The sequence below is a fragment of the Solanum verrucosum genome, unplaced genomic scaffold (assembly GCF_900185275.1).
Source record: "Solanum verrucosum unplaced genomic scaffold, falcon-dt-bn FXZP01000128.1, whole genome shotgun sequence".
Lineage (NCBI taxonomy): Eukaryota > Viridiplantae > Streptophyta > Magnoliopsida > Solanales > Solanaceae > Solanum > Solanum verrucosum.
This window is the reverse complement of record NW_026020327.1, coordinates 224629-248271: the sequence shown is the minus strand read 5'-3', so window position 1 is coordinate 248271 and position 23643 is coordinate 224629. Positions and strand designations below refer to the sequence as shown.

At 30.3% G+C, this 23643-nt stretch overlaps 1 protein-coding gene across 1 annotated transcript; it reads right to left on the bottom strand.

The window, feature by feature from the left end:
- Positions 1-13942: 13942 nt before the first annotated feature.
- On the bottom strand, positions 13943-15951 carry LOC125835648 (1-aminocyclopropane-1-carboxylate oxidase 5-like). Its single transcript, XM_049514758.1, has 3 exons — positions 15850-15951; positions 15416-15645; positions 13943-14832 (listed from the first exon to the last, which is right to left on the bottom strand). Exons 1-3 carry the CDS (start codon positions 15949-15951, stop codon positions 14205-14207), a joined length of 960 nt encoding a protein of 319 aa, XP_049370715.1. The 3' UTR covers positions 13943-14204.
- Between the last annotated feature and the right edge of the window lie 7692 nt (positions 15952-23643).

Sequence of the window (23643 nt, the reverse complement as noted above, 5' to 3'; positions counted from 1 at the left end):
ACTATACCAAATTAATTTACAGAGTTGATATTTTTAATTCGATTTTAATATTTTGCAGTACGTTTCAACTGTCTTATATATAATCATATCATTGAGAATTATGACTTCAGTTTTTCAAAAAACTTTTCAATTATATACTAACACCTTAAATATATAGAAATACTCAAAAAAAAAAGTACAAGTAATTTTCTTCGTTAATCAATTACACAAAAAAAAAGATATTTCAATTACGATAGGATAATTCAAGTTTCATGTCTAAATAATTAATTTTATACTAATACTAATTTGTAAATTTGTTGGTATCATAATAATAATAATAATAATAATAATATGAATGGTATTCGATATTTTAACATTTTTTCTTTTATAAATATTGAATATCATAAAAAAAACGAAAAAATATGCATGCTATTATCATACTATCAAAATCATGGTATCAAAATTTTTAATTTAAATATGACCATTGTCTACTTTACCATATGAGGAAGTTAATGGACATAACCTCATCAATCAGTATTGTTCAAGAATCAACATGACATTAATGTCTATAGAGTATGATTTGTACAAAAAGTATAATTAAGGACCTAATATGTGGGGTTATATATATGTGAATTCATATATACATATATTAACACAACCAAAATATTATGTCATTGTTGATACTATATTATTAAGACAAATCATAGTTAATTTAATGAAGTTACTATCACATTACTTTAAGGGTGGACTTTTGATGAAGTTACTATCATCACAAGTCTCTGACTTTTAACGGTTAACTATTGAAGTTGACCTTATCTCCATTGACTTCTGATTTCCTAGTTAATTATTCGGTTCGATTTATTTTAATTATCGTGCTTTCTGAAAATAACTAATTTAAAATAATTATTTGTTTAGAAAATGAAGATATAGTAATTAACTATTAGTTTTCATCTTTAGCTTACTCCATGAATAAAAAAGATTAATATAGTGAAAAAGAGAGTACTATTAAAATGTGATCAAAGAATAAATAAGAATGATTTAGTTAAATTGCATTTTAGTTAATGTTTCGTAAAGGACGTACAAAAAGAAAATTAACTTGTCATGGTGAAAAATCTTAATAGCCCAATCAATTTCAAACGTGAACTGTCATCTTATTGGTGACGATTTAACTACCTTGTAATTCCCTTTCCTATTTTCCTATTTTCCTATTTCCCTACCCTCAATTCTTTCTTTTTTCAAAAAAATTGAGATAAGAAAGTATATTTGTTAATTATAGTTAGGTGGTTGAAGTTCATGTGAAAACATGTGGTATGGATTTAATGATTTATTAATAAACTAGTCGGTGAATTTAAGACTATCGTAGAATTGATTGTCATTCCTCATCCTCCCACTTATACGCAATATAGCTTAATTTAAGAGGCAAACAATAATGTATTTAAAATATATACCATAATATTATGTGAAATGAATAAAAATGTCCTTCGTTTATAGTTTGGGTATATTCTTATCGCAATATTTTTGGTTCAAAAATATCCTTGCAGTCAATTTTTTGGTCCTAAAATGTCCATATAGTTACTAAATGGGTCAACAATGCCCTTTTCCAAATAAATATATTACTCCCTCCGTTTCAAAACAAGTGATCTAGTTTGACTTGACACGAAGTTTAAGAAAATAAAGAAGACTTTTGAATCTTGTGGTCCTAAATTAAAGTTATGTCAAATGTACAAAATTGCTCTTTAATCTTGTAGTCTTAAACATGTCATGTGAAAAATTGAAATTTAAATGTTACCAAAAAAAGAAAGAGACTAAAAAGGAAAGTAGGTCATTCTTTTTTAAACAGAGAGAGTATTTTCTTTTCTTTTTAAATGCGTCTTCTTCCTAATTAAAATATTATTAAAGGACCCTATTCTTGTTTTCTTTCTTTTAAAATCACTTTAACAAAGAAAAATGTAGGAAATAAATTTTTTTCCTACTTAATCTCGTTTTATTAATTAAAATAGAATAATTTCATGTACCCTTTCGACGAATAATATATGTCATATATATAAGATCACAGTATATAATCATTAATTTTATTTATATAACGATAAAAATAAGAAATAGTTTTATTTTTTATTTTTTTCTAAATTGAAGTAGGATAAATGTTTGCTAATTTTTAAAAAATATTATTAGAAAAAGAATGTGTTAAAAAGAAAATAAATATGTAATGAGCATTTTTGACCCATTAAATAACAATAAGTGCATTTTTTAACCAAAGTATTGACGTTGAAAAAGATATTTTTGGACCAAACCATAAATAAATGACATTTTTATTCATTTCACATAATTTAAGGGAATTTTTAACCCTTTTCGGCTTTTCCCATTCAGAATTTAAGTTATTTCCTTGCTACTACAAGATGGATAAACAAATACAAAGGAAGGTACCTAAGTCGTATAAGTTTGATATAACTAGTTAGACTAACTAGCTACATATTAGGTAAGACTAATAGTCGAATAAAAACATACTTGCACAAGCATTCTCCAATACGCTACAATATAGTTTTGTATCAAGGATCGGACTTCTTAATAAAAATAAGGCAAAATGGTCTGATGAACCTTTGTACTTGTATGAGTTTGTATTGTAGACTCTTCTACTTAATCTTTTGTCAACTGAACTCTTAAACTCAATTAAAATGAGATTTTTAAACCATTTGACCGTTGATCAAGTTATGTGACATTTATCTTGCTGACTCAATTATAGTGCATGGTATCACACTTAAAAGGCGAGTGAAAGCAATTAATTAGCTTTAAAAATAATTAAATAATAAAAAAAAGGAAAAAACAAATTAAGGTTCCCAACCCCTCCATTTTCTTCTCCCTTTGCCCCCGTGTTCTGAGAAAACGACATAGATCTCGACGGCCCTTGCGACGGCGTTTTCATCTGCATCTCCGCCCATTCTGTCCATTGAACCTCCGTTAATGATTAGGTGTTTTGGTGAGTTATAGCAGTGTCAATGAGAGTTTCAGATGTTGAACAAGAAGGTTGATTTTGCTCCGGTGGTTATGGGTCTTCTATGGTGGTTATGTGATGATTTTTCTTCGGCGGCGATTTTGCTCCGATGGCTTGCTTCGCCCATTCTATCCATAGATTTCTTTCTTCTGTGTTGAGATCTGGGTTTGATTGTGCGGTGGTCTTATTGTTCGAGCCTTAAAAATCTACCATAAAATTCAACATTAAGAAAACGTTGTCTGCTCATATTAGTTTTGAGATCTGCATTTGACTTGTGCTCTCTGAGCTTCATACTCATTTTTCAAAGAAGAAAAAAATTAGGAGAAGGGAGATTGTTTTGTTAGTCTATATAGCACCATAACAATTTAAGAGTGTTAAACTAAGTTGTAGAAGTGGAATCTGTTGAATTTGTGTAGCTTAAGCATTTTAGGCTGAAACTATCAATGAAAAAAATTCTGATTTTTGTATGTTGTATTTACTCAGTAGCAGCTTGCCCAAATTATCAATTGAAATTGAAGTTAAAGGAAGAAGGAAAGTGATTCTATGGGATAATAGTTGTGTCTCACTAGATAATTTAAGAGATCAATTTTGGGTTTCCATTTTTTGTCTCTGCGTTTGGTGGTTGAGTCAGGTGGAGGAAAATTTTGGTGGTTGTGGGTTGAGGGAGGTGGAGGAAAAGTGAGAGAAGTAACTATTTTATTTTATTTTTAAAATAGAAAACTTGTTATTTTAATCTTTTATTTAATAATTTAAAAATAGTTATGAAATAATTATGACATGGCATTAATATATATGATGTGGATATGACATGTCATTTATGTTAGAGAGAGTGAACTACACACATGGTTGGAGGGGTTCAAAAGTTTCATTTTAATTGAGTTTAAGAGTGTAGTAGGCAAATGATTAAGTAGAAGGGTCTAGAATACAATCTCATACAAGTACAAGGGTCCATTGGACCATTTCGCCTAAAAATAATAAACTCTCATCCTTTATTCGGGCTTGAGACCGGTTGTGTTACATTACAAACAAAACACATGCAGAGTTAAAAAACTTCTTTTTGGTATGGATCAGCATGACCTATCATCACTTTACGGTCATAGACAAGTCACCTTCTTAGCACAATCACGACACCTTGAACAGTTGAATTAACGATTGAAGAATATTTTGATTATTTTCTTTAGAATCTTAGATATTCCATAGCAAGCATTGGATTAGGCTAGACCAACTGAGATGTGTCAACTCTCTATTTTCAGAATGTGTGACGGGAGAAGAGAATCTAGTCTAATGAAGGGTACTACACGAGTATATTACTACTATCACAAATTAGGTATGACTTAACCCCAGTTGAGAGTGAGCGTGGATGTTTTGAAAAAGTCATTCAAATGCCTTAGTGTTTGACTTTCAGTCAAGTAACCAAGATACTAGTTTAACAGTAGAAATATAGGCCTCAATTACGTGGAGGAACTCGTGAGACTCCAACCGATTCACTAATTAGGACCTAGGTATATGCAAAATGGGACTTAACAGGTCAATTGGTGCATAGTATTCACACAGAATAGATATATTTAAGCTTATTTTCGTCTTTTGTGATATATTTTGATAGATTTAACATTTTAGCTCAGATGCATTTACATTGACCCTAGATATATTGAAGACGACAATAGTTAGTTAATAATTAGTCAGTTAGTTAGTAGTCGACTGACGTGGCAGAGTAGTTAGTTAGGATTACGAATTAGTTGTAACAGATTGTAACAGTTGAGTCATGTAAGTGTAAAGGTGTATGAAGTGATGTATATATATTTGCATAATGCTCAGTTGAGCTCATTCAATACAATACACATTTTATTTTACATTGTTGGTTATCTTCTTCCTCTCATACGTAATCTCAGCATCTCCATTGAAGGAGTTAACATGGTATCAGAGCAGGGGAATGAATCAACATCAATGGCGACTGAGTTCGTTATTCCTTACACACATCCTCTCTACTTGCATCCATCGGACACTCCAGGATCTTTGATTTGTCCTGTTAAGTTGACAGGGTCGGAGAATTATGGGTTATGGCGGAGGTCCATGCGAATTGCTTTGCAAGCGAAAAGGAAGTTAGGTTTGGTGATAAGAACCTGTAAGAGAGCAAATTTCGAGACTAAGTATCATGATCAATGGGATACCTGTAATGCGATTGTTCTCTCATGGCTTATGAACACTGTAGCTCCCAATCTCTTAAGTGGTATCATTTATGCGTCTGATGCATCACTGGTTTGAGAGGATCTGAAGGAACGATTTGACAAGGTCAATCATGTGAGGATTTATCAGCTACACCGAGAGATTGCTACGATTGCGCAGGGGATCGATACTGTTTCGGTTTATTTTACGAAATTGAAGGAATTATGGGCTGAATATGATGCTATGGTGATATTCCCAAGCTGTGAGTGCCCGAAGTCGAAGGATTATGTTGAGCATTTGCAACAACAACGACTGATTCAATTCCTTGGAGCTTTGAATGAATCACATTCGCAAGCTAGGAGACAAATTCTGATGAAGACTTCTGAACCAACTCTCAATCAGGCGTATGCAATGATTGTTGAAGAAGAGAGTCAAAGGTCTGATGTGGATCGTAACACTTTGGGATTGAAATCTGTAGCTGAAGGAAACGACATTACGGCATTCTGGACTGCTAAGCATTCTCCAAAGCTCTGATACCATGTTAACTCCTTCAATGGAGATGCTGAGATTACGTATGAGAGGAAGAAGATAACCAACAAGAGCCTACTTCTTATGATGAGGCTCTGCAAAACACACTCTGGATCCAAGCCATGGAACAAGAATTACAGGCTTTACATGACAATCTCACTTGGGACTTGGTTGCATTACCCCCAGGAAAGAAGGCTATCGTGTGTAAGTGGGTTTATAAGGTGAAGTTTAATGCTCAGGGCGAGGTAGAAAGATACAAAGCTCGCCTAGTCGCTAAAGGTTACACACAACAAGAAGGTTTGGACTATCAAGAGACCTTTTCTCCAGTTGTCAAGATGGTGACTGTGAGAGTTGTTCTTTCTTTGGCTGCCATGCATGGTTGGACTTTACATCAAATGGATGTCTTTAATGCTTTCCTTCAGGGTGATTTAGTTGAAGAGGTCTACATGGTTCCCCCTCCCGGCCTACTTAAACAGGGGGAGTTGTACAAAGTTTGTCAACTCAAAAAATCACTCTATGGTTTGAAACAAGCTTCTCGACAGTGGAATTTAAAACTTTGTGAGGCACTTATAAGTTCTGGTTTCATCCAGAGTCACCATGATTATTCCTTGTTCAGCAAACGTTCTGGTTCTGATTTGGTTCTCATTCTAGTTTATGTGGATGATCTTTTGATCACTGGCTCATGTTCTCAGTTAATTCAGGCTACCAAGCTTATGCTTCAGACTCATTTCAAGATCAAGGACTTGGGGGAGATGAGATACTTCCTTGGTCTTGAAATTGCAAGGAATAAGGATGGTATCATGGTAAGTCAAAGGAAATTTGCTTTGGATCTTATATCAGATTTTGGTCTTGCAGGGACCAAACCAATTAGCACTCCTTTGGAAGTCAATCAAAGGTTCACTAGTCAGGACTTTGACATGAATTGTGAGCCTCATGATGCACATGAAGATGTAATTCTTAGTGATCCCACAAGCTATCAGAAACTAGTTGGTAAATTGCTATACCTCACCATGACAAGGCCAGACATCAGTTATGCAGTACAGAATCTTAGCCAGTTCATGCATAAGCCTAAGAAATCACACATGGAGGGGGCATTAAGAGTGATCAGGTACCTAAAAAATGCACCAGGTTTGGGAGTTATGCTGTCATCAAAGGCTTCTAAACAACTTTCAGTTTATTGTGATGTTGACTGGGCTACTTGTCCTATGACAAGGAGATCTGTGAGTGGTTTTATGGTGAAGATTGGAGACTCTTTAATTTCGTGGAAGTCAAAGAAACAGAATACTGTGTCAAGGAGCTCTGCTGAAGCAGAGTATAGAAGCATGACTAATGTTGTAGCAGAAGTTGTGTGGCTAGTAGGTCTATACAAAGAATTGAAAGTGGAGTTGGAGTTACCAGTTAAGTTGTTTTGTGATAGCAAAGCAGCACTTCAAATTGCTGCTAATCCTATATATCATGAAAGGACAAAACACATAGAGATTGATTGTCACTTTATTCGAGAAAAAATACAAGAAGGCCTTATCCAAACAGATCATGTACCTTCCAAGATGCAACTAGCTGATATATTGACAAAGAGTTTGGGGAGGACTCAATATGATTTCCTACTATCCAAGTTGGGTGTATACAATTTATTTGCACCATACAACTTGAGGGGGAGTATTGAAGACAACAATAGTTAGTTAATAATTAGTCAGTTAGTTAGTAGTCGACTGACGTGGCAGAGTAGTTAGTTAGGATTACGAATTAGTTGTAACAGATTGTAACAGTTGAGTCATGTAGGTGTACAGGTGTATGAAGTGATGTATATATATTTGCATAATGCTCAGTTGAGCTCATTCAATACAATACACATTTTATTTTACATTGTTGGTTATCTTCTTCCTCTCATACGTAATCTCAGCATCTCCATTGAAGGAGTTAACAAGATATATACATTGTAAGTTCATGGCTCATTGTCGATCCTTTTAATTGTGTTATTCTCTCTCGCCAATAATTGATCTATATTATCAACTCTATATCCAATCACAAGGCACTAACTTTGAATCTAAAACTAAAACCTTCTTCAGACTGTAGCGGAGGTAGTAAAGCATTGTCGTACTTTCATGCAAAGTATGGCACTCTAATAAAATGATAAAAGTGTGAATTTGCTAGAAGGAAAACAAAAATAATATATTTGTTACTACTTCACTACTGACCCAATAGTTAAATAACACAGAAAAAAAAATTAGAAACATATAAAATAAATGATAACTTCGATTTGTATATATACATATTTATATGATAATTTAAAAATAAATGAATTAAGTACTGCAAAAAAAAGTTAGGAATATGTAAAAGAAATGATAACCTTGGATTTGTATATATACATACTTATGTACTAATCTAAAAAATAAATGAATTGCCTAAATGAAAATTTGAAATTAGCATATAAAAAGTATTTTCAATTGATAAATAAAAAGAAAATAAAAGTATTATGATTCGTCATTCAAAATAATATCATGTAGATCACATTATATATCGGGCATCAGAACTTAATATAAGATATAAGCAAATCATGTAAGTTATCATCATAACCTAACATTATAATATACTTTTAGTTGGTTTCTGAGTTTTATCTATTTGATGATAATTATTTGTCTGCACTCAATTTTTTATATCAAATTATATAAGTGATTAAATGATGCAAATATTAATTATCATAGTTAGCTGATAGTATACTATATTTGAAACACAAATATTGCATAGTAGCGGAGCCAAGATTTTCAATAAGGGGGTTCAAAATCTGAAAAAATAAGCACACAAAGTAGTCGAAGGGGGTTCAACATCTATTATATATACCTAAAAAATTATTTTAACCATGTATAAATCATATAATTTTCCGCCGAAGGGGGTTCGGATGAACCCCCTAATTGTAAGGTTGCTCTGCCACTGTGTATATATTAACTTAATGTTCTAACGATCCGAACCGTCGTTATTTAGGAAAAACAAAAATCTGGGAAAATCTGGGCCATTGTTCCACCATAGCGGGCCAGATGCCGCTAGGGCGGTGGCGCCAGGGCGGGATAGGCGAGGTAGAACGTAAATTACGCGAAATCCTATTTTCTCCTTCTTCCTAAAATACCTAAATAAGTCGTAAAACACCTTAGAAACCCCCCAAAAAGCTGATGCAAGCTTGGGAAGAAGGGAGAGAGAGATTTCTAGCATGAGGATGGTGATATCTTGTGGATTCTTAGCCAAAATCATTGTCACGAAGCCTGGAAAACAGGAATCAAAGTCAATAACTCCATGCAGCTGCTTGGTGCCCAGGTAGGCTAGGTTTTATGAATTGAGTAGTTTAAATTTGTGCTTACTGCGTAATATATGTGAATCAATGGTAGGATTTATGCGTAGGCCTTTGTGCACCGAATGATTATTGATTTAAACCCTAGAAAGAAGCCTTAGACGATGAATTAGGGCTGAGTGTGGTCGAATTAGGGTTGCATGAGGTGTGTTGAAGAATAATCCGTTGTGAGGGTGGTGATTCCATGATTTAGTGATGTATGTTATTCTTGCTTCATTGTGAAACATGTAGGTATACGAATGTTGCATTGTTGATCACACTTGTTGTAAATGAGGATATGTGAATGACGAACACCATGAGTCATGAATTGTTTATATGATTATGAGGATATACTTGTGATTGTGATTGTGATATGTTGAATGGATCGGTTGCTACATTCCGGCATAACTAACTGAGATCGGTTGCCACATTTAGGCATAACTAATTGGGATCAGTTGCCATGTTCTGACATAACTAATTGGGATCGGTTGCAACGTTCCGGCATAATTATAGGATCGGTTGTCACGTTCCGGCATAATTATAGGATCGGTTGTCACGTTCCGGCATAATTATGGGATCGGGTACCACATTCTGGTATGCTAACTGTTTGGGTTTGGGTTCCATGAGAGGACCAATGATGTGGCAAAATTATATATCTTGAGAAATGTGGAGTTGTTCGTAAGTGTCGTTGATATTGCATATATTTGATATGCGCAAGTGAGTATGTTGTTGTATTGACTTATATATGTTGCGACGACTTAGATTTGATTGTTCTTGTGTTGAGCGAGTTGTTTGGGTATAGTGGAGGGGCAAGGTGTCCAAGGGGGAAGTAATGGATAGCAAGGGTTGTTCGTGTGTTGTAATGGCGAGAAGTAGAGGCAGAGTATGTGATGAAATATGCTTAGGTGGATTTCACCTTGGGGAAATAGATTGGGGTTAGTGGTAAGAAAGCTTGATATAATGTACTATGTGACCATGTTGGAAAATATTTTTGCTCTCTTCTTCTTCCTCACTCTTCTCTTCCTGTAACTTCTCTACCTTCCATCACCCAACATCACCACACAACTTTTCGAAAAAATTCTGCAAAACTTTGTTGGGTTATATTAGAATCCAATTTCTTCAACAAAAGAGTCAATTTCTTTAGTAACCTCACCAGAAAAAATGAAGATCATCATCATTCTCTAAGAATTTGTGACTCTTTTTTCTTTTTAAAATCAAATCATATAAAGTTTAAGCTCTTCTACATTAATGTTGTCTGCTACTACAACTAAAAAACTCCCACCCCCAATAATAATGAGAAGTTCTCTTGATTTTCAGTTTTCTTACAGAAAATTAGAAGTGTCTGTAACAACGAAAATTGGAGGAACAAGTTATTACACTGTCTACATCTTCACCATTTAAATAACTAAATCCCCAATATTTTGCCATAGCATTCATAACTAAATCCTCAATTTTTTGCTCCGTCTGCATCTTTACCATTTATATAATATTGTTATTTTTGTTTCAAGATGCAATTTTGATTATTTAAAAAAAAAAAAAAAAAAAAAAAAAAAGAGGAATCAAGGAATGTAACACAAGAAATCACAATTTTGTATAGCACAAGAAAAACACATGAATTTTAATGGATTTGAAGAAGAACAAAGAGAAAGAACAAAAACACATAGAAGAAGCCGAAGATGTGGGGGGTGAGGACTAGCTAGGGTTAGATATTTTGAAGAAGAAAAAAGAAAGTAAGAGTGAGGTTTTTTTAAAACAAAAATAAAATTCAACATGTCACATGTTCATTCATTTATTTATCCACGTAGGAGGCATTTGGATACACACACTTAAGCTAGTTCTAAGAATATAAAAAAAGTGTCAAAATGACACATCAAAACCCTACATGAGGTGTCTAAAATGAACATCGTCTAGTTAAAGTATCTAAGTGAAAATTGTTGCCAACTTTAAGGGGTCACCGATGGATTTGACCTATTTTTTATATAAAAATTGAATATATATGGAGAGATATAAGAAATTAGAAGGCAAAAAAGTAGAAAGACATTATTTGTGACTCATAATAGTATCATCTAGATCACAATATAGTACATAAGAATTAATAATAACCTAAAATTAGATCTCATGTATTATATTTTATAATTTAGAATACATAATCAAATCATGTTTGTATATTATTATATCATCTTATAACCTAACATATATATATTTCTGTTTGTTTCTGAGATTTATCTATATATTGATAAATTAGTTGGCCATAATATTATTTTATGATTTTCAACATAAATATTATGTACCAAACTTATATCATATCATTTATATTCTATTATTAAAATAAAAATAAAAATGATACAATAGACAGAGGAGGACCATGCCGTACTTTTATTAATTTATTTATACTCTAAAAATATACATCCTACGTACATCATATGGATAATTAATAATTCATATGTCTATTTTTATTTGTCATGTTGCGTTTTTCGAAAGTCAATTTGACTAATTTTCAAAGTTAAATTAGATTGCATTAATTTAATATTTTAAACGAAAAAAATTAGATATTCAAAAACTATGCAAAAGTACTATAAATTCCGATTTTTTGCATATCAATAAAATGAAAAAAATACATCGTAAAATGTTATCGTTTGACTTTAAAAAAGAAAACTATGACAATTAAAAGTGGACAGAGGTAGGACAAAATTGATTCAATAATCTCATTCCCTTGTTTCCTCGATTCAACTCAGTATTTAATTAAGTGCATTATTTAAATTTTTTTAAAGAAGTATGAGTATCGACAGATAAAATTATTAAAATATATATACATAAAATATTAAACAAAAAAAAAATCGTAAATTTGTGTGCCCCATAAATTAAGCTATAAATCCACCCCAAGTAGGTCTAGTTAATTAGTCAAATATCAAAATCATACTAGTAGGTATAATTGGCTTAATATAATGAGTCCATGACATAAATTATGTGTTTGTTAATACCACAACTTGGACATGAAATAATTAAAGAATCTTCTCAATGCTTAATTTGGACCATGGTCCCATTAAATTGAACCACAATTGTTAGATATATAATTACGCAATCTTTTGGGACTTTAATTTAATTTGCATTATTTAACAAAGATTTGAATCAAAATTATTCGTATTTTGGTTTTATTGAACTTAATTTTTTTCTTTTTTAACCACTTAATTATGTTTTTAATAAATTTAAATAAATGAAATCGTATATAAAATCTCAAAATAATTTTATCTAAATTTGATTAAATTTCTTTTACTAATACTATATATTCATTGCAACATTCAACCATCACTATCAATAGTCTTCAATGGAAAATTACCACTATCGATCACTACCACCAACCGCCTTCATTACCAACCAATAAGAAAAAACACTACCAACCCATGACCACTACCAATTAGTACCAATCATCTCTCTTGCCACCTATTCGATCATTCCACAATCATCATTATTGTCAATTGCCATCAGTTCAGGGGTAGAGTTAGAAGTTTGCATGTTGATTCGGTTAAACCTAGCAGATTTTGTTTAAATAATGTATTGGTATTACCAAAATTTGTGGACTATAATCTTTATTGAACCATTCAGAATTTTAAGTTTCAAACTTGAAATAATATATTAAAAGATAAAAACTATGAAAAAGTATAAGAAATATTTAAAAATTATATCAAAGTAAATATTTTTCTGTATAAAATAAAATTTTAAAATTATATATATAATGTCGGATTGGTTTGATCTCAGGTTGGTTTTTTTTAGTTAAAACCAAATCAACCCAAATATAGTCGGATTTTTTTTTTCAATACCAAACCAAGTCAAACCAATCACTAGTCGGGTTTTTTTTTCGGTTTGACTTGATTTGCGATTTGATTCGATTTTTGGTTCGATTTTATATACCCCTATTTGCACCTATAACTTAAATAATATAAAATTAAATTCACTAAATTTAAATTCTAAATCTGCTTCGATACCTAGAAGGCTAGCTTGCCGACATGTAGAGGGAACAATGGAGGATGCAAATCTGTTTTGCCTAGTTTACGTTGGTCTTTTCGATCTGTTTTATTTATTTCTTTATTAAATAAAAATAATTACTGTACTATATGGTCTTGGATCAATCATGAGTTCGGATTTGTACTACGTTCACTGTACTTCACAGTTCACACAAATTTATTTTTTTATGTATAATCATGCATTAATTATTATTATTAAGACATGTTGCTAATTTAATTAAGAGAGAGAATGTGTCTAATCTTTTTATTTTGGTCAACAACTTCATTTAATCTTCTTTAAGCTAAGATTCAACTCAGTTAATTTTGATATTATAATTATTTTCAAGGCTCAAGAGTCCGTTTGATTTAGCTGATCATATACTCCCTCTGTCCCTAATTACTTGTTCATATTTCCTTTTATAGTTATCCCTAATTACTTGTCTATTTTGACAAATCAAGAAAAAATATTTTTTTTACCTATTAAGTGTAGAAGAATTGAAGATTCAACATTATAATTTTGAGAACAAACATCAATAAGCTTAAGGTCAGTGTCAGTCAAACTTATGACTATTTATACTCTTATCTATTACTCCATGTCGCGTGGTATTTTTCGTTTTTCGAGAATCTAACAGTTTAAGTTTTATCAGTAATTTGCAGATGGAATCTTCAAATTTTTTGAAATGAAATTTATATATTTGTAAACTACGTAAAAAGTATTATAAGTCACAATAATTGATAATTCAAAATTTTTAAAAGATATATGAAAAACTTATGGTCAAAAATAGATTTATTTTAATCTCGAAATTTAAAAAATGACACATAAAATGAGACAGAGGAAGTACTCACAATTAGATGGAAAAAAAAACTTGACAAACAATTACAAAAAAATTGAAAAAACAGATGGCTAACGATAATTTATATACTATAAAAACACACATGCATGTTTATAATGATACATATTTGTAATTTACAAAGATAGAAATAATATCTAGATAGATATCGCGAAAGCGAAAATACAAAATATTACAAGAAAGCAGGCATAATTTTGTGCACTGCCATATTGAAGATTGACAATCCAAATAATACAAAATAATTCCCCACAAACCAAACAAAGAAGAAAAAAAACTAGACTTAATTCACACATTACCAAAAATATATTTTAAAAAAAGTACAAATTAAGCTTATGATAAAATGGAATAATAAAATGTCTCCTTCTTGACCATCATCACATGGCTCTAACAGCTTGGAATCTTGGCTCTTTAGGTGAAAATTTTTGTTCACTATAAACATTCATATAATCACCAAACTTAAAAGCTGGATAATTACTAATTAATTCCACCTTATTATTATTGTTATTATTATCATTATCAATATGAATTAGTTGAGGTGCAGGAGCGATCGTAGCTTTTAAAGACGGATTATAAAAAGACGCAATTGACCTTCTATTTCCATTTTCCTTAGCCAAAACGCGATGCCAAACGCTCTTGTATTTTCCGTTACTAAGGACCTCAATTTGGTCACCCGTGTTGATAACGATGGCATTTTGGATCGGTTGAACATCGATCCATTTGCCATCCTTGAGAATTTGAAGACCGTCCACCTGATCATCCTGAAAAAGCAAAATTACACCACCAGCATCGGTGTGTGCCCGTAGACCATTCACCATTTCGGGATTTGGGCACGGTGGATAATGACTTACTTTAGTCCCGAAAAATGCATTTTCGGAACCTTCTTCGCCGTTATTAAACGATTTATTGATGTAACCTTTTGGTAGACCTAAGTTTTCGTCCATTATTTCCATCAATTGTTTTGCTAGATTCTTCAATTCTGATCGATACTCTTTCATTATTTCCCTGTTTAAATGTATAATAATATATCAGCTTGTTAGTGTAAATTAAATGATATATAAAAGCATATTGTACAATTTATTTGATTTTTGTTTTTGTTTTTGTCTTGCTTAGTTACTAGAAAATGCATTGTCTTATGTAAGTTGATGGTTAATATTGCTAATGTGAATTAACTTTTGGCAAATCCTAACAACATAATATTAATTGAATGTCCTTTATTTTAATATGTTATAGTAGATAATATGCTTGTTTTTAGTTATATAATAATCTTTTAAGCGATCTGATTGTATAAAAGAATTAATACCGTAAATTCTACTCTTTTCTCCACCTAAATGATGCAATGTTTACAAGTTGCAACAACTTCTTGGATGCAAGATTTTAATCTAATTATTATTTCCATGTTTATTTAGAATTTAGAAATTAAGAGAAAAGGTTAATTAAAATATATCAAAACAAGAAAAAAAGTTGTTGTATACTTCCTTTGTTTTTTTTACTTGTTATAGTTACCTTTTCTAATTAACTTTTGAAAAACATTGTTACAGTTATCTTTATTGAAAAACACAACATGACAATTGAAAAGAAATAATACCTGAATTGAGGAATATTGGAGGGCCATTCATTATCATCAGTAAGAAGGAATACATCTTCCCAATCTACATTTTCAACTTTGTTATTATTGCTCTTATTTTTCTCCACTTCATTCAACAAGTTTATTGCTGTTGATTTGTTGAAATTATCTTCTCTTTCCTTCTTAAAACTTTCTGAAGAAACTCTCTTCACCTTCTCAAGAAGTTCCATAGGAATCCCATGATTCACCAACTACACAAATTCAATTTGGCACGAAATTAATAAACGTACAACAGAAGACTAGATATCATTTTAAATATGTCATAACGTAATAATATTTGTGTGACTATTGTAAAAAACTTGTGTCAATACGTATGCACTAAAGCTTGTAATATTCTTTTCAGGACATACAGACTAATAAGAAAATACGGTTAGTTTTCAGTACTGTAAAATTACCTGAAAAAATCCCCATTCTTCACAACAAGTGGCAATTTGAGCCAAAGTGTTGGCTCTTTCCTCTCCATTAAGCTTTGAAAAATCAATTACTGGAATAGCCATTGATGAAATTATATAACAATAAGTATTCAAAAAGAGAGTAAATTAAATATAAGTTATAGAGAAAATAATATATGAATTTTTTTCTTTTTTTTAGGGTGGTACTATTGTGTTGTGGTATAGGAAAAGATTAGCATAGTCCTATTTATAGCCAAAATAATTTCATGATGTCAACTCTCTAAATAATTTATTAATTTATTTTTTCTTATTTAATCAATAAATTTAAAGAAATTAACAAATTAAGAAAGTGTAGCCGTTGGAGTAGGGTAATTTGGACGGTGATATAATGTTATTAATTAAATTAATAAATAAGGTCAATGTCTTTTTGAGTCATTGCCTACCCCAAACAGAAATATTTTCGTCATCACATAATAATTAGATTAATGGTGTATTTCCATCTCATAATAATAATTAATATTAATCAAATAAGTTGTTAAGGACATAATTAATAGTAGTATTAGTAATGGTCCCTTTAAATATTATATGAGCCATCATTTTGACCAATTTCTTCAAAACAGAAGTTTTTATTCCTTTTAAAAAAAAAAAAAAACTTATTTTGGAAAGTTAACTGGATTTTATAGTAAAATTTGAGCATTTTTTGAATAAATATGGTGGAAATAGCTTTTGTTGCAGGGAGCATCAAATCGAAGGTATTCAGAAATGGTTATATTTATGCTTAAACAAAGAGGACTTTAAGACAGTTTCATACGAGATATTGAATGTGACCAGCCTTCAATGGCGGATCAAAAGAGTACAAGCTACTATCGATTCAAATTAGAGAAATACTAAGTTTTATCCACTACAATTGGCATCTAGTAAACTCTTTGCCAAATTATCCTACTAATAAATACAAATAAGAACTAACTTTATGCATTGCCAACAATAAATTTATGACCAAAGTCTCATAAGCAATAAAAAAAACCTTAATTAAAGTCTCCCAAAATAAATATTTTATACATTTAAATGATCCTAGTTGTAAACTGAATCCTAATTATACAATTTCTATTTTTTGGTAATTTGATGTTTAAAATTGCTGGTCAAATATAAATTGCTTCTGAAATACTAATAAATGTATTTATTTTTATTTAGCCAAACACAAACCACTATTATTGAAATGTACTCCCTCTATTTTAAATTAATTGAATTGTTGAGGTATTTCATACTATTTTTAAGAAAAGAAGATTAAGACATAAATTAGGTATAACTTTTCATTTTTACCCTTATTAATTATTATCAAATTTATGATTAAAACAACCAAACATTAATTAATAAATAATTCTAATACTAACTAATGAAGGGTAAAATTGGAAGAACATTTTAAAAGTAGTCTTGGTAATTGAACAATTAAGTTAATTTGAAAAATGAAAAATGTCTCAACAATTCAATTAATTTGAAATGGAGGGAGTATTTTTTTAGAATAACAGATTTTGAACGCTTCAACAAATAGTCTGTAACTCAAAATTATTACTCCCTCTATTTTAATTTATATGACACTTTTCGTTTTTCGAGAGTCAAACAATTTAAGTTTGACCGGGAATTTGCGCACGAAATCTTCGAAATGAAATTTATATATTTGTAAACTACATAAAAAGTATTATATGTCACAATAATTGATAATTCAAAATGTTTAAAAGATTTATGAAAAACTTACGGTCAAAAATATACTTATTTGAATCTTAAAATACGAAAAATACCACATAAAATGAGACAGAGAGAATATTAGTATTTTAGTCACCCAAAAAAAGAATTTCACTTAACTTTTTTTTTTTTAAGTGTTTCAATTTGAATAATTATAACAAAAAGATGTAATTAATTGCTTCATAAATTGTTAATTACTTGAATATGGCTGCCGACTAGCACCGTTGAGGCGTTGACCATACACGTATTTTGCCTTTGACTTCCATAAAATTATTTTTAATGTAAAAGGGATCAGTTAATTTAATTTAATTTAATTTAATCTGCACTATTTTTTAGGCATAGTTTAAGGTCTAAGAAAGATGGTAACTTTAATTTAAAATTCTTTAAATCTAATAATGAAATTTGTCAACGCCTTATAAATTAATTAATTTAAGTAATGAATGGGGTCTGAACTCTGAACTGAAATAATTAATTAATTTAAAATTGAAATTAACTTTCTGTAACATGTTATAGGTTTTGAAGATAATATAATTTTGTACCTTTGAGCCAGCTTCGTTTAATACTTGGTTAATTGTAGACCATTGGTTTTATTCTGAATGTTCGAATATTAGGGTTCATCATTAATGGATACAGCTAATATTGACCGTCTGATCAACAACATATGTTTTGGTTATTGAAGAATACGGTGCAGTAGATGGATTGATCCTCTCTTAATCAAATGTCTCGAGTTTAAGTTACAAGTATGAAAAAATCTTTGGTAGAAAGCGTTTCCTTACGAATGGGACCTACGCGGTGCGAATCGAAATTAGTCAGATTTCAACGCGGATACTAAACACTGGAAGAAAAAATAAAACATAAAACATATGTTTTGGATTATTTGTTTTATTAATCATTGATGGTACGTACTTTTATTAGTACCTCTCACCATCTGTCTTTTTATTTAATACTATTAACTATTAATTCGGATCGAGAGAAGATGAAATGAGAAAGAATTACAAGATGGGGAATAAAATATTATGAATAGAAGATGAAAATTCAGATAATCAATCAATTAGTACCAACTCATGAACTATTAGAATCCCCCCCCCCCCCCCCGGTTCTTTAGGTTATATGCAGAGGCGGAGCTAGGTGAGGATTTGGGGGTTCGGAAGAATCCAATAGCTTTTCCGTAGAATCTGTATTTGTACTAGAAAATTTATTAATATATATGTATATTAATTTGTGAACACCTAAGAAAATTGGTTGACGGTTCTAAAGGAAATTTAGAACCCCCAAAGACCAAAATCTTAATCCTAGCTCCGCCTCTTGTTACATGATATTTCCTTCGTCCATATTTACTTGTCTATTATAATAAAAATAGATATTTATTTTACTTGTTTTATTTATTATTAATTATAGTCATTTCTCTAATAATGCGTTTAAATTTCAAAATACTGAATTTAATATATTCAAATGATATTATGATAAAATTAACCTTCGATTTGTTACTCTTTTAAGAGATTTGCTAAATTAATACTGAAAAATCAAGATGGACAAAGAGAATATCAAATAATTGTAGATTTGTTTATTCACTATTTTGTTTGTTTATATTGATAGATGTTGTTGAATCAAATAATTATTGATTTGTTTATTCACTATATTTTGTTTACATTATTGATAGAATAGATGTTGTTGAAGATGTGGCTTGACCCATGATATCGTGATAAAATTCCAGGCATATAATTATGTCTAATTAATGAGAAGATCATATTTGATTATTTTATTATTTATTTATGCAGGAAATTTATATGGGAGAGATAATTAATCAAGAAATCAATAATTTGAGAAGAATTGCTATAGGAAACAAAAAAAGTTACATGCTATCGCGAAATTACATTCGCATAATTGTTTCAGGTTTTTCTTATCCATCACATCAGACGATCCCTAATTGTTGTCCCATAAATTGTTACTAGCATTATGACGATGCGTTTCAATTTGTTGTCGTATTTTTTTTAGTTAGACAATTGTTTTAGTAACTCTTTAGTTCCAATTTTTTTATTTGGCCTAACATCTTGTCAAGTTTAAGACTATAAGATTAAAAGTCATTATGATACATGATCAGAGTAGGATTTAGAGGATAGCGAGGAATTCACCCGAACCTTCTTGGTAAAAAATTATACAATATATATAAGTTATTTTATGTATTTATATAGATTTTAAAACTCTTTTAAACATAAGATTAGAAGTTAACTTAGAGGGAGTTGCTCAGATGATAAGCACCCCTCACTTTCAATCCGAAGGTTACGAGTTCGAGTCACCAAGGGAGCAAAAAGGGGTGGGAGCTCCTAGGGAGGGTAAAAAAAAAAGTAGTTAACTTAGAGGCAGAGAAGTTTAAATTTTACCTTTTTATTTTTCAAAACGTTCTTAGCGAAAATCATGGATAATTAAACAATGAAGATGACATTATAAATGGAAAAACCCAAAATCATTCCAACAGAAATTTTCGATTTTTCAATTTATTAAGTTGATTCATATGGTTAAATTTTGGGATAATATATGGGAGATCTGAGACCGGTTCATTCACCAACAACCTTTTAGCTTCTCACATCAAGGTAGCTTAATCTGACTTACATCTCCTATATAATTTATAAACTATTGCATAAAAATTGATTTATCCACGCACATCCTAAGAATCGCAATTATGAATTTTCAAAAGATTTTTAAAAAATAAAGTTTAATTTTTGAGTAACTTTCACATAAAGCAAACATAAAAATTATATTTGTATGTTATAGTTATAGTTTGCATAATTACGTTCCATAACAAATTTTATGTTTGTTATGGAGCTTTTGATTTGTATAATTCGCTAACAAACATCCAATTTCATACAAATTGTTCAGTTTTGTATAAATTCATTTATACATTGTAATTTGTATAAAAAGATCTGTATTTGTATAATTATAAGTGTATAGGACGAAAATATATGTATTTGTATTTGTATATACATTTTTCTCTGGCTTTATACAAACACAAACACATTTTCTACCAAAATGTATAAAATGACTAATTGTATACCGAAAATGGATAATTGTATACCGAATCAGATGGAAAAAAGGGGATGTTTGTTGCGAATTACAATTAAAATAAACTATGACTATAACATTTTATTTGAATTAATAGTTTGCTATTTCAGTACAATTTTCCCTTGATTTTTTTAATGTAAAAATTATGCAAACCACATAGTATAACATACAAATTACATTTTATCCCTACTCTTTCATAAATTACAGAAATTCCTTTATTTTAATACCTTTCAGATACATAATTGGGAAGCGTGGATACTTTAATTTAGAGATTTCTGTTATCAATTTACTGCACTAAATTAGGGACTAAAAACAGAAAATATAATTGAATCCCACAAATCAAGTGTACGCTTCTTTCTTCTAACAATCAGTCATTCGCAAAAAGATAACATAACTAGAAAATTAAAATTTCAAGTTGTCAAATTGTGTCTCCCTGTTCTTCCAAAAAACTACAGAAGCTTGATCCAAAAAAAATCTGGAGTGGAGAGAAATTGATGGTTCATTCTGGCGAGCCACCTTCTCTGTGCCTGAAGATGCAAAATCCTTGCAAGATTGATGGTCTTCAGACATAGCAGCTACAAGTTTCTATTTTTGTTTCGTTTTTATGGCTGTTTTTTCTTTTTATTTTCTTTTGGTTTGGGATGTTGTTTTGGCTTCTTGAACCTTTGGTGTCAAGGGCGTTTATTATTTTATATTTGGTACAATTGCAGCTATGTATTAGTGTGTTATGCAGTTTCAATGGAATCAATGTCGAACAAAAGTGATTGGTCAGTTTCGAATTGTGTTTTGGAAGAAGTTGTCTTGCCAACAAGATACAAAAGAATGTCCAGTAGATCAATAAAAAAAGGAAGAAAAATCCAGATGAAAAACTAACATCAAACATGAACTGTTGTGGGCAATGTGGACAAGAAGACCACAATTGAAGAACTTGTACTTTTTTCTCGATAGAATCTTGATCAATACTTTTTTGGAGTACTTTGCTTTTTTAGATCTAATAATTTTCAAATTATAACATTTCTTTCCACTATTGCAAATGTTTACATTAAAAAGTACTTTTAGCTTACTAATTTCTGATTCAATAAATTGAATTGTTACGTTTTTCAGTTTTGCCTATATTTTTTTATTGTTAATTTTTGATAAAGTGAATCCGGTATACATATTGTGTATTGTTTTGTGTTTGATACAAGTTATTTTTAAAATATACGTTATATTGGTTAAGTAATTAATGTATATGTAATTGCTAATAAGTACTGAAAATACTATTGCATTGCATTGATTTGTTTAACATAATGAATTTGATACTTAATTCTTTGAAATTTTTTGTATAAGATAATATAGTATCAAGTGTTGTGATATGTACCAGATAAGAGTTGTGATGTGTATAGGATAAGAACCATAATGTTAAAAGGTACTAAATATATTACAAATTTAGAGGATTGTAACAATTGTAAATATATAGTATCAGGTTTTGTGAGACACATTAATTTGTGATTTTTAAAGCATGATAAATAATAATTGTGTATCATATACATAATATATTTTTTGGCAAATTCGTATCAGCTTATACACATCAATTTGTGATTTTGAAAGCATGATAAATAACAATTGTGTATCATATACATAATATATTTTTTGGCAAATTTGTATCAACTTATAATATAGTATCAAGTGTAGTCATTTGTACCAAATTTATAAGAGACATAATGTCAAAAGGTACTAAATATATTAAAAATTAACTGATTTGTATCAAGTATAAAAATATAGTATCAGGTGTTGTGATACATACAAATTTTGCTATATCGAAAGTAATCGTGTATCATATATACATAATAAAGTTTTGAAAAATCTTGTATTTGCTAATAATATAGTATCAACTATAGTGATGTGTACTATACTTATAAGAGACAAAATTAAACAAGGTATTAAATATATTGAAAACAAAATGAAAAGAAAAATAAACAATTTTCAACATAAAAACTCTTCACATTTAGAAGTAGTATCTTCAAAAGGGAAGAAATACTCAAAAACATTAATTAATGTATCTTAAAATCAATATCATCAACAACTGTCGGTGAATCGATATATAAAAATCTATTCTACATTAACAAGATCATCTTATGTTGGTGGAGTGTAGTCACTCTTCGGCCTTGTAGGATCATCATTCTCGCTAACATATTACGTCTTGGCCTTGTTGAGACCATACTTTCATAACAGTGTTGCATATCTTGTGCGAAGATAGTCACTTCGAAAATCATTAGATGAGATGTTGATTTCACCGCTCAGAAATTCAACAAAAACAACAAAAAAACATTTCGCAATCACTACAAAAAAGAAGAAGATACATTATAAAAATAGATCAAATGTGTAAGTAAAGAAAAATTGATTCAATAGTTACAAACTGTCGCTTTCTTGTTACATAATATCTTGAACAAATTTCATCTCAAACGAATGTTGTGGATCCAATAGTAACATGTGAATACATAAAATTACAGAAAAATAAAAAAAATAGTAAAATACATACCGTTGGTAATGCAGATCTGGCTATGGCCGAGGCAACCTTTCTACCCCTTTTCTTAGGTGTTTTTCCATGTGCCTCCTTTTTAGGTTTTGACTTCTTAGAACTTTGCTTAGCCATTGTTATAGGATCATGCAACCTATTAGACCTATTTTCTGCCCCGTTAGGATCTTCATAATCCGAGATTCAATTAGTGTTGGCTGTGACTATTTGGGTAATCCCAATACTAAAAGACGGATAATCCATAAAGTATAAGAAAAAAAACGAAAAAAAAAGTTGAAGATGAAAAGACTACCTATTTCAAACTCTAAAATTAGTTGAATGGAGAGAGAATTAGTTTGAAATTCAAAATTGGAATAATGAATTTGTTGAGAATAATGGGAGAGAAAATTTTGGAGAGGGAATCGTGGGTTGTGGGAAAATCTGAGGAGAAATTATTGGAGTAAATTTAGGGGTGGAAAAGTAAGGTTTAGACTTCTTCA

Bases quoted from the DNA above. Each gene is read 5' to 3' on its own strand.
- LOC125835648 (XM_049514758.1), bottom strand. From the start codon at position 15,951: ATGGCTATTCCAGTAATTGATTTTTCAAAGCTTAATGGAGAGGAAAGA. The intron at 15,646-15,849 runs GTAATTTTACAG...GAATTTGTGTAG, and splicing joins AAGAATGGGGATTTTTTCAG to TTGGTGAATCATGGGATTCC. The intron at 14,833-15,415 runs GTATTATTTCTT...ACATTTAAACAG, and splicing joins TCCAATATTCCTCAATTCAG to GGAAATAATGAAAGAGTATC.